The sequence below is a fragment of the Phodopus roborovskii genome, unplaced genomic scaffold, assembly GCF_943737965.1.
Source record: "Phodopus roborovskii unplaced genomic scaffold, PHOROB, whole genome shotgun sequence".
Lineage (NCBI taxonomy): Eukaryota > Metazoa > Chordata > Mammalia > Rodentia > Cricetidae > Phodopus > Phodopus roborovskii.
The window spans coordinates 1,229,584-1,245,132 of NW_026126583.1; the positions used below are offsets into that span (position 1 = coordinate 1,229,584).

Sequence of the window (15,549 nt, forward strand, 5' to 3'; positions counted from 1 at the left end):
ATCATCATCATCATCATCATCATCATCATCACCCTGAGATCTCTGCTGCTGCTCAGAGGATTCTCAATCTTAGTTTTGGTCCCACAAAGCCAAATGGTAAAAAGACCATCATGGGAGCAAGAGCTACTGAAAGTTTTAGACAAAAATACTGAAATAAACATCATTTTGAAAATGAACAAAGTATCATTATATTTCTAAAAATGAAAACATATAAGATAAAGACTATGGTAAATAATGTGTTGATTCTTTCTCTTCCACTTCAAATACTTATAATAAATCATTATCAAATACCAAGACTCCAAGTTGAATGGTATCAATACATTATATAACTATATCTACAACTATTTCACAGACATAAGCACACATACTAAAACACGTATAAACACAGCACATCAGCAACTCATCCACACATATTCATTATAACAACGCCTACTCACATAGGCCAAATTTTATTATTTTGACATCACTCCCTTTTTCTAATGCATTGTGTATAACTGTTGGCAATAGGTACCTGCATAGCATCACATATTAACATCTTCAGTGGCTTTTTGCTATCTGTATACTAATTATTTACTTTTGCCATGTTACCATAAAAATGAAAAAAAAATGTTATATACTCAGCAGTTTTACTTGTGAAATATCTGATACTTTTAAAGGTACCCTTTGTGAACTGCAATTATTGTAGAATATTTTGTTTCTTCATTATTTCTAAATATACAGCAAAATAAGCATGTGCTTCACCCACAATAAATATTTGTCAGCAATTTTTATTCTTGCTTGAACTTAGGCACTTATGTCTTTTTCTTCTTTCATGTCTTTATTTGTTATTAATATGTTTAGTGTGTCTTTTTAATTAAAGACAGATAATCCTGAGAATGGCTAATAAACACAATTAATTTTCATGAAAAAACATTTTATTAATAATAGTCTACTCATAATTCCACGCTTTTATTTTGACTCATTTTTATTTTTTATTCCAACATGAATGTGAGTCTGTTATCACTTTTGTGAAATATTATGGTAGGAATACATTAAAGGTGGTAGGGAGATATTCTGGAAGGAATTTGTGGTTGTTTGGTAATGGAAGGACTTGTTTCACAAGAGTTAAGACCATTTTGGATACTCAGAGCCTATGGACAAGTCCAGTAGGTGAGGTAGCCCTCATTAATCCTATCTTTCTGAGGCACAAGCAGGGGTCACTAGGAAAAGCTGATCAGCCACAATAATAGAAATAATAATCCTAAATTAATAGAGTTTGGGGAACACTCCACTGTGAATCTGGAGCAACCACATACTCACTGTGACATACAAATGGGTTCACACACATGAGAAAGTACATAACACAAACACACACACACACACACACACACACACACACACACACAAAGGACAACAATTCTGATACTACTGACTCCCTAGGCTTACCTGGTGACCTTATTTTGGAAGGAATTATAACATCCTCAGGATAGAAATCTGGACATCAAGTTACCTACTTATTTTAAAACCTCTAAATATTTCTTCATAAAAAATCTTATAAATAATATTTTTCAACCCTAAAATAATCAGAAAACATATAAGTGAATGCAAGTGAGAGGGGAAATTCCCAAATCCTTCAGCTACTGCACAGAAACAAAATAATAGGGGACACTTGACTTTAGATAAAAATACTTAAGAATATTTCATTTCTAGGTATTTACATATTTTTGCTTTAAGATAGAAACTGATATTAGGGAAATAATTCTTAAATATTATATTTTATTTTGTTAGTAATTATGTTCTTACATGTACACAATGAGAAAATTTTAAACTCTTTCTTCTTTCTTCTATAAACTGGTAGAAGTTAGTCTGATATAACTGGGTCACTAAAATTGTAGTAGCATTATAAAATTAAAAGTATTCAGTGATCAGTAATTTTAAGTCACATATAGTGAAAAATAAATAGATCGCTAGCTCTTTAGAAAATATTTAGCCTTATTTTCAAGTTTCCATTTCTGATATTTTTAACTAATACCAGAAATCTGAACTTTAATTTTGATAAAAATTTTTCATACTTTATATTCATAATTCAGATAATTCATAATTTAGATAAAGCATCCTAAAAATATACAAACACTGCATGGATATATTTTGCATTTGTCCAACAACTGTTCTGTAGTCTGAGGGAAAACACTCATGATTTTCTAATGGGCCACCAACTGGGATTCATTTTAAAACCTGTCCTGTTACCATGGAAGCTTAATTTCATAACGTGATCATGTGTATCAGGTAAGATTTTCTTTTCTGCAATCAATCACAGTTAGGTGACTGCTTGATGCTTCCAATTTTTTTTGCACACTCTGCTTTAAAAATTGGCAATCTTAAAAAACACATTCTCAGGGAACACAGATTTATTTATGTTGTGACTAGTCAACTCATTGGCATTTGCCTTACTACAACTAAATCAACATTTAATATCATACTTCGAATAGATTAATAATAAAATTTGAGTCTCAGCATTGAGACACCAGTTTCACAGGTGTTTCATTGTTTGAGAATACCACCTACCTGTAAAAAACCTGTGCTTACTCCCTTTTAAAACCACTAATGTTTCTCCTCTCATCATGGCTGCCTTTATTTCAGAGAGTAACTCTGACAGTTCCAAGAACTAAAATGAAATATTAGCCATATCACGTTCCTTTTGATTTCTGTGTAGTTAATAATACATGTGGGAGTGAGGGCCATAAAGTCACTTGATGCAAATCTTTGAAAAGTAGCAACAGCCCATCCTTGAAAGAATGTTAATAGTGTTATCAAGGATTGTATATGTAAGTATAATATATCAGTAAAACATGTCATTTGCCCCTTTCCTTTGTTTTTAATTGATTTTCATGTAGCTACTCAAAGATAATATTTCCATTGGAATATTAACATGTAAATAAGAACAATATATGTGACTCGTGACTATGAATTTAATATATACACATGCTCTGCATTCAGATTCTGTCTACATACCTTATAAATGTTCATAATTACTACCAACATGAGTTTCTTTGTTTTCAGATACATAGCTGTTATGTTACACAATGTTTAGAGATGGTGCATATATAGGTAATATCTTCAACAAAACTCTATTCTAATTTTTCTTAGTTAGGGTTTCTATTACTACTACAAAACATCATATCCAAGTACCAACTTGGTGATGAAAGGGTTTACTTCAGCATTGCTGTTCATCTCTGAAGGAAGTTGGGGCAGAATCCTGGAGGCAAAGTCTGATACAAAGGCTATGGAGGAGGGCTGCTTACTGGTTTGCTTCCCCTGGCACACTCAGCCTACCTACTTATAGAACCCGGGATCACCTGCCCAAGAATGGTAACATCCACTATTGGCTCGGCCCTCTCTCAATGATCACTACATCAGAAAACATCTTGTAGCACAATCTCATCAAGGCATTTCCTCAACTGAGGGTCTTTCCTCTGTGATGACTCAACCTTGTGACAAGTTGACACAAAAAAATAGCCCACTAGTCAAGACCAAACTGCACAATATGATGGACTGCTGATTTATAGGTAAGAGTACTCCATAGATACTTAGATTGGATAGCAAGTGTGGTGTGGCCTCTGTAAACTCAGGCCTAACATCACTTTCTTTCTTTATGAAAGATACTACTTTCTAAAATGAATAAACCCACTTGTTTATAAAATATAGAAACTGGTGAAAACAAAATGAATTTAAAATAACTGAAGGTGTAATGAATTAGGAGTTAATTAGGAAATAAAATTTAAGTCAAACAGAGTACAAAAAGGGGAACACTCTCAGGAGTGTTGACTTGTGAGGCTTACACTGCTTTAGGATAATAAATATACTGATTTATGTAATAGAAGCGATCAGATCTAAATGTTGTGAGTTATTGTATAATATATCCAAAGATTTACAGATATAATGAAAACTAGTGTAAAACACCTGGCTTTGTTTGTATAGTTCTGGAACAGGGCCATGATTAAAAAAAAAAAAAAAGTTAAGGCTGCCTTCAATTTTTCAAAGCTTGAAAGTTCTATTTCAAAGGAATATAGAAATGTAATTACTATAACACTGAAAGCTTGCTGCTTTAAGCAAATATCTCTTATTAGAGACAATACAATGGTAAAAATGCATTAATTCCAAAAATGGGCAATAATCTCAAACTTGGTATATTTCTTACTAGTATTAATTACTATTCTTCATCAGACATCCATGGTAACACAAAATCATGACTCTTTTCAGGATGTTCCCCCTTTACCTGAAAAAAAATAATCTTCAGAACAGAAATAATTCCTAAAAGAAAATTTAAATATAATTATATAATTAATATATACTTGATATATGAGAGATTAATTTCTTTCTGAAGCCTGTGTTCCTTTTTAAATTTTAACCTAAGCTTCATATTTTTTGAAGTATTCATTTGAATGTAAAACATGCCCTGAAGACTCTGAGTCCTACCACTTTGTCCGTTTTTGGTGATACTGGAGGCTATTCAATCTTGAGAAACTTGAGCCCAGCTAAAGGAAGTCAGTTCCTAGGGATTGGAATTTGAAGGTTATTGCACACTGTCATTTTTGCTTGAAATCTCTGCTTCTTTGCTGGTGCCATGCTGCAAGACCATGTAACTGTGGAGAGGATCACTCCAGCTTCTGTATCAGACTGTATGGACAAACTTAATGTGCCAAAATCTGTTCCTAATTTCTAAGTCATTTCTGACACAAGGAATGGATATGGTATCAGCTCTGAAAGTATCAGCACCTGAGTTTGATCCCAAGAACCAAACTGGAAAAGCTAGATATTGTACTGTGCACTGGGTATGTGGAGAAAAGCAATTACTTGGAGTCACTGGCCAGCCAGCCTACCTGACTTGAGGAGTTTGGGTCAATGAAATAACCTGTCTCTAAAATGATGAATGGAAAATAATGAAAGTAATATGGGAGTAGATATTTCAGGTGTTATGATGAAATTACTAACAAAATAACTTTAAAACAAGCAATTATATAATTTCTGAAAAGTATGAAATGATTGTAACTAGAATCATTCAAAAAAGAACTCTTCAATGGGAGCAAGAGAGATGGCAGATAAATATTCCTAATACTTGCATGATGGATCAGTCATCTACGCTGCCAGTTACAATATATCATGACTTCTATGGGCATCATTTGCTCACACAGTACAGAGACATTATGGAATAAACCAATCATACATGTTCAAACAAAACCTAAACACTTACCAAGGTGCAGCCTTGAATTTCTTTTCCAGAGATTGTTTTATTGAGCTTAGATTCCTTAAATTAGGTTTTCTGTTTGCTTAGTTTGAATTTCAAACAATAGGACTATTGTTTTCCATTGAAAATTTGTTAGCCAGTCTTATTAAATATGAAATAAAACCAACATGAATTACATCTTTAAGCAAGTTGTCAATATTAATTTTTGCTACTACCCACATTTTGGCATTGTGTAAGGAGAAACTACAGTAAAATGAGAGACTGCCATGCAGGAACATATTTGTTGCATAAACACTGTACTAATAGACTATGCACTATAAGATATTACACTAGTTACTTTATCATCAGGTAAATAACCTTCAGCAGTAACAAAGATTGATTTCATGGACCTATTTTAATAATCTTTATGTAGCATATCTTTCTGTCAAAATTTTACTTTCTTCTACAAAATTCTTAAATTTGAAGAATTAGAAAACAATAGGATTCCTCTTACAGATAAACATCAACTGACATCAGTAAGGAAGATATTAAAATTAGATTTCTGCTCTGAAGAACCAAATTATTATAAAATTTCCAATTTACCACAATTTATTTTTACTTTTAAAAGTATATTCTAAATAGTATAAATAGTTCAATAAACAAGTATGTACAAAATATGTCTGAGGTAAAAATTGTAGGGAGAGATACCCCAACAGTTTTCAATGTTTCAGTATTAAAAACAATTTTCCATCACATTCTCCCAAATAAATATAATATCTTGAAATAAGAATCAAGATTGTGTTAATTAATACTAACAATATAAACCCATGGCACATACCAAATTAGTGCAATTTCAGCTTTATGGGTTGGAAAAAAGTTTTACATTCTGAAGCAACACTAACTCATAAGACAAACTTTGGGAGTGTAATATTTATTCATTTGTTTCCCCATATTTCATTTGGAGCAGGTTATATAATACAAGAGCAAATGATTTGTAAGCATATTCTCAAAGGTTTCCAATTTTTCAAGTCTAAAGCATCTGATTCAAAGGAAAGCTGACTGAATATAGTTACTCTCATATGGTATTTAGTTAAATATGCACAACTTCTACACTGACATGTCCAAATGCATTAATTTATTCACCTTCACAACTCACTTGCTTAATTATAATGATTTCTTCTCTATTTGATTTCTACATATTTCCCAAACATTATTATTTGTTTGACGCACATCAGGCCAAATCACATTTGAAAACTGTACTAACTTTTCATGTCTGAGTAGGATTTTTTTTTAACTTCTTACGCATATAACTATTGTTGTCGAAAAGAGCATGTGAAATATTTGCCCTTGCTTTGATTTAAGAATGAAATATGAACAATGTATCTATTACCTTTAAAATATTAAACTAGAGTCATAGTGGCAATTCAGTATCTTTAAGAATATACTCATCTGAGAATTTATGCAACCTAAAAAGTTAAATGTTGTAAATGTTTTGCATTTTAATAGGGAAAAGATATTCAAAGGGAGAATATTTAAAATGTTGAGCCAAACCAGCCTCTAGGCACTTTGAGAGGAAAAAAAAAAAAAAAAAAAAAAGGCCAACATTATATAATCTTTTTTTTTTTAAACAAAAATTGTACTTCAAGTACATTATCTAAACATTTTTTTAAAGACAGGATTTCTCTGGGTAGCTTTGCAACTTATAATACTTTAGCATAAAATGATAGGAACTTGTTTTTATTTTTATTTAGCAATTCATAAATTCAGTTCTTCCTATTTTTTCTATGAATTAGCATCTGTAAGTACAGATTAGACCTACTTCATATTGTACACTGAATGATAAAACATTGTGCTTGTTTTAAATTATGAATTCACTAATTTTCTGCATGAATTGAAAACAAAAATAAAATATGCAAGTAGGTATTCAAATCGTTCTAATAACGTCAGGAGTCACATCTGAGATAATTGTAAATTCTATTGTATTTAATGTTTGCATGAATACAGGTAAATGGAATAAAATAAGTGTGATCTCCTTCATAATATAGTATACCTTGTAATTATGACATATTGAGAAGAGCAAAATAACAGGTACCCAATGTTATTGGCTGGGCATTTGTAGTGCACGGCTTTAATCCCAGAACTGGGGAGGCAGAGAATTTTCATGAATTCGAGTCCAACCAGCTCTACAGAACTAGTTCCAGGACAGGCTCAAAGAAACCCTGTCCTGTCAGTGTTATTATCAGTGTTATTATATAATATAAAATAAATATTAAGTAAAAACTAGACTTTAAATGAATACTACACTAATTGCAAATTTTATTTCTTACCTGTCTTTGGCTCCACTGAAAAGTATGGCTGTCCTTGCAGAATGCTGTACACCACCCTAGCGCTGTTGCCATAGGTAGGATCATCAGCATCTGTGGCTGTCACTTGTACCACGGAAGTCCCTAGTTGACAAACAAACAGTTTTTGGATTAAATTTCTTAAGTAGGATGACACTACAGCACTCACAAACTGTCATAAACTCTAGGCTATATTTATTTGTTTGATTTAAAGCATCTTCATCAAAGCACATGAAAGATCAATCCAGTATATTTTTGCTTAAACCCAATTAAGGAAACAAATGTTAATAAAAAATCCTTTATAGAAAAAAAAAATGCCTTGAAATAGGTGGTATGAAATTATTTAGTCAAAGTTACTACAGAACGATAAACATTAGATTCAAAACAGAGACAAAAGAGGTTAGATAATGTGTCTCGACCATCATGCTCAGTTGTCAAAATTCCATTAAGAGCATTGTCTACCATAGTCAGGAACTGTTCAGGAGGCAGACTGAGACACAAAAGGAATCATATACCTGTTTCCCCTCATTAATCAACGAGAGTGATTAATCAAACAGAAATCTGTACTTGTAGGATGAGAAGTTCCATTTTACTGAACATTTACTTCATCTCTTTGATTGGTGTTCTGAACTTTTTGTTTCTTTGCTTGACTATACTAATTCATTTAAAAACATTGAATTAAAACATTTGAGCAAAACTCTCCAAAGTTAAAAAGAATGGTGGTTAAAACAAGGCATTCTGATTTTGAGTAATACTGATGTCACAGTGTCTTCATTTCATAGGTCGTCATTACTATTTAGGCTTCGAAGGAATTCTGTGTTTTTCTCTCAATTCTAATGTGTTAGCTTATGTTTTATATTATTCATTATATCCTATTACATTATATTGTGTTATATTATATTATAATGTTATCTTCCAGAAACCTGTTTGTTTTCTTCTTTTTTTTAAGTTTTTAAAATTTTTATCCCACCCCATTTTTTATTATTCTTCTATTATACAATGCACCCAACTGCATAATTGATCTGGAAAAAGGAATGAGTAATGAGGTTATTCCTAATGATATGTTGCTATATTTCATAGATCAGTGACTGTTTGTTTACTAACAGACAGAAAGGCAGCAGATCCAGATGGATGCGAAGGTAAGGAGGAACTGTGAGGAGCAGAGAGTGGTGAAACTGTAGTCAGGATATATTTTGTGGAATAAAATCTATTTTGAATAAAAGAGAAACAAAACAAAGTGAGAAAGTTAATTCCAAGTTCTGTTTTCTGCTGAACCTGGAATGTAAGATTTAAAAGGCATAATCATATCATGCATTAATGCATGCATTAGCATGTAACATGTTATACGTGCTGTATAAGGAAAAGGTATAATTTTGATGCACTGAGTATTAATGTTGTTATAGTAATTTCTAAATATGGAACTTTCAATCTACTATCATCTTTACATAGATTTATTTCTCAATGTTTATTTCACTAATACCATTTTCCAGAATTCTACACCATTTCCATATTATGATATACCTTGTCAATTCCATCTGCCTTATAGTTTTTTAATAGAAATCATGAACTTATAGTCATAATAATTGCTTGTGCTTTGTTTCTCCTTTGGTGAACTTCACTATGCCTCAGAAACAAAACAAAACAAAACAAAACAGTATGGTGTATCGTGTGTATTCCTAAATCAAACTGAGCCATATTTCAAGGATTTGTAAGCGTGAAAATTATATAAATGTTTAGTTTATCAGCACATTTGAATTTGCAAATGCATAAAGTTCTGGGGTATAAGTTGGCGGGTGTGTATGTGTTGTGGATGGTGTTCTTGTGGGGACGCTAGAGGTCAAATGTGTGTCTCATTACTAAAGCACCATCCAGCTTGTTTTTTTTTTTTTTTTTTTTTTTTTGAGATAGGGTTTCTCCTTGACCTGGACCTCATTAAGTAGAATATGCTTAATAGTGAGAAACCACAGGAGTCTCTTTGTGATGATACCAGGATTGGGAATGCAGTATACTGCCAGCTTATAATATGGGGTTGAGCTCAGAACCTCATGCATTCATGGCAAACACTTTACTGGCAGAGGTTTGATTCTAGTCTCTGAATGGAGAGCATCTGTGCCTTTTTGAGCTCTGTAGCAATTTAGGAATTGTCCTACAGACTTATTATCATTTATAAATGTTGTCCTACTGTACATTTTAAAACGTAAAAACTGTAATATTAAACATTGAAAGCTTATGGCCTAAAAACATATCAATCAATTTTATTTTAACTATTTTGTGAGAATTAAACTTTTAGTACACTTTAATACATTGTCATTGCATTTCAGTGTTTGATACTCAGTATTTAAAATTTGAAACTTTTATTAATCCATTTAAGTACGTGTCCAACAAATTCTAAGTGTATTGGAACAATAATTTCTTAAAATGTTTTAACTCCATAAATCAATCAATTAAAAGAATAATTTGAATGTATGCATAATAATCATACTTCTTGATACTGGATAGAATCCACCAAGGGATTTGACCAGGAGGAGCAGCACTGTATTAATCTGGTGAGGTACCAGCAACAAAAAGAAGTGAAAAAACAGGGGATCATTGCCCTAATAGAGGTTTTGCTATTTGTTTTATTTCTGGAGTCTCTAGAACAATCTGCCAATAAAGAGAGAGAAAGAGATAAAAGAAGAAGAAGGAGAAGAGGAGAAAGAAGGTTGAAAGAGCATACAGTAAAAGACATTTTAAAAATAACTTGTTAGATTTTATTATAATCATATTTTTATGCAACTATTTAATAGGAAGGAAAATGCACAAGCTAATATTAAAGACAGTGAAAGCTGAGCCAGTAGAACAGGATAAAATTATTACAAAATGTTAAAATATGAAACAACAAAACAAAACATCTTGTAACTTCCAAACCTATAAATGATGATTTGAATGAATTAATCATGTCTTCAAGTATGTCACCAATTTTCTTTCATTCTGACCATCATTACATATAGACCAGTGTATATTTTCAAATACTTAATACAAAAACTACGTGCTCTTTACTTACCAACAGGAGACATTTCAGGAACTCCTGCTGTGTATGGGCCATCCAGAAATTTGGGTTCATTGTCATTGATATCCTGAATTTTTATAACAAATTCAGATTCGGGCTCCACAGGCTTGTTGGTGAGTCTGTCAAGAGCTTGGGCTCTGAGTGTATAATAGGCCTGCTCCTCCCGGTCCAGTCTCTTGGTGGCATGAATATCCCCCGTGTTCTCATCAATAATAAAAATGGAACTTGCCCCTTCGCCTGACAAGATGTATTTGATGGAACCATCTCCTTTATCAACATCAGAGTGAAGCTGGTGAAAAATTCATGTAAGATGAGATTAACTTACCAGAGATTCATCAATATGGAGATATGTAAAATCACTCACTCTCATATCAGACAGTTGTATGAGATTTCATTATTCTTGGAAAGATAAGCCAAATACTGATTGTAAGCAGAAGCAAAGCTGTAACAATATGATATTCTTTATAGTGAGCAAGTTAACTTCTTTTCTTTCTGTAAATAGTCTCATTTCCAAACATATCTCTTTCCCATTCAGAAGTAAAGGCATTATTGATATATTACAAATATAGATGGAATATATTTAAGTAAATATTTAAATACACATATATTTATCTATACCTACCTATACACCACACACACACACACACACACACACACACACACACACACACACACACACAAACACGTTCAATTTAACATTATCAGGCTAGCTTTTTGCCATTTTCTTAGTGGGCAGTCAACAAGTACATATACATATGCATATATCTTGATTTTTTAACATTCATACTATGAGATTTTCTGCATAATATTTGTAAATGTGTTTCTGAAACACTCATTAATTTTCATATATACATATGGAACCCTATATCAGGAACTCTATCTCATGCCTCCCTTGTCTGTAACCAGCATGAGTGAATGCCCAGTCTTTAAATCTCCTTCCAAAATTTATCTAGTATTTTGATTTTGAAGCAGAGAAATTACTGCTCTTGAAAGTGGGGATGTTATATCAACATTTGCATTACAATTACCTGAAATACAAAGAACTGCAGTATATTTTCATGATTAACTCTTGTGTCAAGAGCAGGTCAGCGCCTTCTGATTTATGTCTGAAACTGTCCCTACTGCTTGTAATCACATAATGTACACAGATCAAACTTAGGAAACATAGAAATAATTACAAATTTTCCTGAACTTCCTAACCTGAGACACAGGCTACTCAATTCATCATTTCACCAATCATCCATTGCCTGTCAATTGGCATGTTTACAGAAAAATATTCTGGCCATAAGATAGGCACAAGAAATGTACTTTAAATTCAATTCTAAAAGTAAAATTCAGTCTGAGCTCTGATGCTAACTTTTGCATGACTGTGTTGATTAGTCTCCATGAGTAATATCACAAGAATTTAAAGACAGATAATTAATAATGCTTGTTTACTCATTATTACAAAAATACCAATATTCTTGTCTTCTCTTCCCCTGAAATTAATATCCACACATGATTTCTCAAGGAAAAAGAATATTAATTCCTCCCTATCACTAACAACTTCCTCTCAGTTGATATCATCATTGGGTTGTGATAACTGCCATACTAAACAATGAATTTTTCTTGAAATCCATATTCTGTTCTTGAAAGATAAATATGAGCTACTTTGGTTTAGAACAATGACCATCTTTGGATATTAAGGCATGTACACTATAAACATGGGTATACTATCGTAATTTTAAGAGGTAGAAAAAAATAAGGTTATTAAGCTCTCTGGTGAAAAAGAATGCTCAGAAAGAAGAGAAATATTGTAATATTGGATTACAAATATGCAACAGGAGTGTGTGTGTGTGTGTGTGTGTGTGTGTGTGTGTGTGTGTGTGCAGGTGCCCATAGTACACAGAAAAATGTTTTTGGTTCCCAGTTTCTGTATATAAAGAAAGTTTTGTACCACATGATACATGCATTGAAACCAAACCTGAGTCCTCTCTAAGAGCAGCACATGCTCTCAATGTTAATCTAATCCAGCCCAGAAAATGCCATCCTGTCATTCTTTTTTTTTTAATTTTATTTAATTTTATATAACAGTCCAATTAAATGAAAACAAACATTTATACACAATATTTGGGAATTTGGGCGTCGTTCTTTCCAAACTACTTCCTGCTGGTAAGGGGCGCTGTCTTGGGGGATTCGAAGAAGATTCAGATATCCTGGCTGTAGTCTGTAGGGCTGTTTTGTACAGCTGTTTTGAATGTAGGATCAGCTTGTACTCTGTTTCAGGCCCATCCTGTCATTCTTAATTTGACAAGTACCTGTATAGTCATGCAGAGACACATGGTATTTATATGTCTCTATATGTGCGCCTTCTGTGCATAGTTATTATAATTAAAATTTCATGTATTTATAATTTCCTATTTGTGTAAGAAACGTTAAGATGATTCCAAGGTTAATAATAATAAAAAGAAAGAAAGAAAAGGACAAGCAGTTGAGGGAGAGAAAGTGTGGTGATAGTAGGAGTGGGAGAGAAGTAGTGCTGTGTGGTTTATATTTCTTAATCATCTGCTGTTGTTACATTATCTTTTCATAAAATCTACTCCTCACTGTCTCTTCCACATCTACTTTATACTTTTCATTGTTCCACCCATTCCTCTGAACCAAACTTTTCTTCTGTATTTTAAAAAAACAATAACTATCTTATTTTTAGAGATTGTTATTTAATTGCATCATTTCCCCCTTACCTTTCCTCCCCCCTATTCTCACTCCTTGACACATTTCAAATTTATGACTTTTCATTAATTGTTGCTTCATACATATATCTAAATCATCAAAAACATGTAAAAACAGAAGGATCAGTTTATATAATATTGCATATAAGTAACAAATATTTGTAAGTTTCAGTATTTTAGTTAAATTTTTAAATGTTTTACTTATTTGACTACAAATGTCCTTACTCATCCCTTGATTTACTACTATCACACATTTAATACTATCTCACTGTCTATACTAATTGTCAGATTTGATATTCTTAGGAAAGTACAATCATTTTAATTCCATTGTTAAGTGTATGTATTGGTATTCAGCATGCCTGAAATGCTGAGGATCAAAATTCACTACTGATATATGCATCCACCACATCTTTGATTGGAAAGGTTGATTCTTAAAGACTTCAGGAATGGTCAAGTACAGAAGCCTGACAGAGGTTTCTAATGATCCCTCTGGTGGTGGCTGTCTGTTTCATGCAGTGCCAGTCATAGTATTTATGTTCTATTAAGAGTTTGCAAGAATAATATTTTGCTGAGAATCCATTTCAATATAATATTAATTCATTGAATCTTTTCATTGCATTTTTGTTCCTTTCTACATGTTCATTAATTATGAATATTTTTTCATTTATGTGTCTGCATATTTTTAAAATTTGGATAAATCTGTCTCTGTACCATCGACCCAACTTCTTTCACTCACTCTCAAATGTGTATTGTTTCACAGCAGCATGTTTAAATAGGCCCTTTTGCATGAACATGAGAAGTATTATCCAACCATTTAGAAGATGTCCTTTACTGGATTGTAACTAACTGAGGCCCATCTCTCATGCAAACATGTTCATTTTCATTGAACACCCCCCATAGTTCTGCTAATGTTAAATTTCTATGTTAAGTAAATACTCAACATACTCTATATTTTCAATAAATAGCATGCTACTGCTAAATGTGTTAAATTAATGATCCATTTTGTAAAATCTGATTATTTGTTTAATTTCTATATCCATCATTTTATGTTTTAATGACACTAGGAAATGTAGATAATATCTAAAGTAACTTAAGATATTGGAATGAAATGGTTGTATTTTCATGACAGAATCTCTTTTTCTTTCAATGATTTCCTTATCCATAACTTATTTTGTGACTTGTGATTTTGAAGGTGAACTAAAGAGTTTCATGCATATTTAGCAAGCATTACCAAAAAACAAAACAAAACAAAACAAAAACAAAAAGAACAAAAATAAAAAAGCAAAAAACAAACAAACCAAAAACTATGGTTAATTGGTTTCCTTAAAATGTAAACTAAAATTCTAAATATTAATCTTAAAAGACTGAGTTTAAAAAGAATATCAATATATTGGTTAACTATTTTCTCCTTTATATATTTAAACTGAAAATTTAATTTTCTTTGAAAACTTGTCTTTATTGAGGACTCAGCCCAATGCTATGTAAAGCTGGGATAAAGAGGCAAAGTTCACTCCTGAGTTATGAGCACTCTTTGAAATATAGCATGGAGTATAATTCATAAAGGCAAACAATATAGCATTATCATTATTCTTCCTGATGTATTCATACTAAACTTGCTATATAAAATACAAACCTATACAAAGTAAGACTGTTGGAAGAATTAATATTTGTCACGACAGTTTTGATAGTCAAAGTAACATTAAATTGTAGACTCACTTATACACACTGATTTACTTACGAGAAGACTAGCCAGTACTCTACTTCTACAATAGCATTATTTTCCTTAAATAGCCCTGATAAGAAAAAAAAATGAAGAACAACTACTAAATACAAGCTTATAATCCTGTAGTATTTGTGCAAAAGAAAATGGAGAATATTGTAAGTACAGAGTGTAGATTTACATAATAGTTGTTAGTAATGAAGTTATTGTGGTGCACATACTAACTCAACATTTTCTTATCTTATTATAACTTTTAATAAATAATTTCCATGTACCATAAGACACCTTGTAATTATAGAGTTATTGAAAAAATATTGAAGATGGAAACAAGTGTGTGAGTCATTTATTTCTGGTTGAAGTATTCAAATTTATAATTGTCATCTGTTTCCACATAATATAATACAATTTACTTGTGAAGCATCTTGGATTAAGATGTTTGGTTTAAGAAGTTTAATATTAATTACTATATATAGCTAAACAATTCTGGGGCAGCATAAGCAAAAATAAAAATGTCAAGAGACCTC

At 31.9% G+C, this 15,549-nt stretch overlaps 1 protein-coding gene across 1 annotated transcript in view; it reads right to left on the reverse strand.

The window, feature by feature from the left end:
• Positions 1-15,549, reverse strand: part of Cdh7 (cadherin 7) — a 151,325-nt gene that overhangs the window by 79,256 nt on the left and 56,520 nt on the right. The window contains exons 2-3 of the mRNA XM_051203901.1: positions 10,589-10,883; positions 7,531-7,650 (exon numbers count right to left, since the gene is read on the reverse strand). Of these exons, the coding sequence (XP_051059858.1) occupies positions 7,531-7,650; positions 10,589-10,883 (415 nt within the window). The remainder of the gene's footprint in view (positions 1-7,530; positions 7,651-10,588; positions 10,884-15,549) is intronic.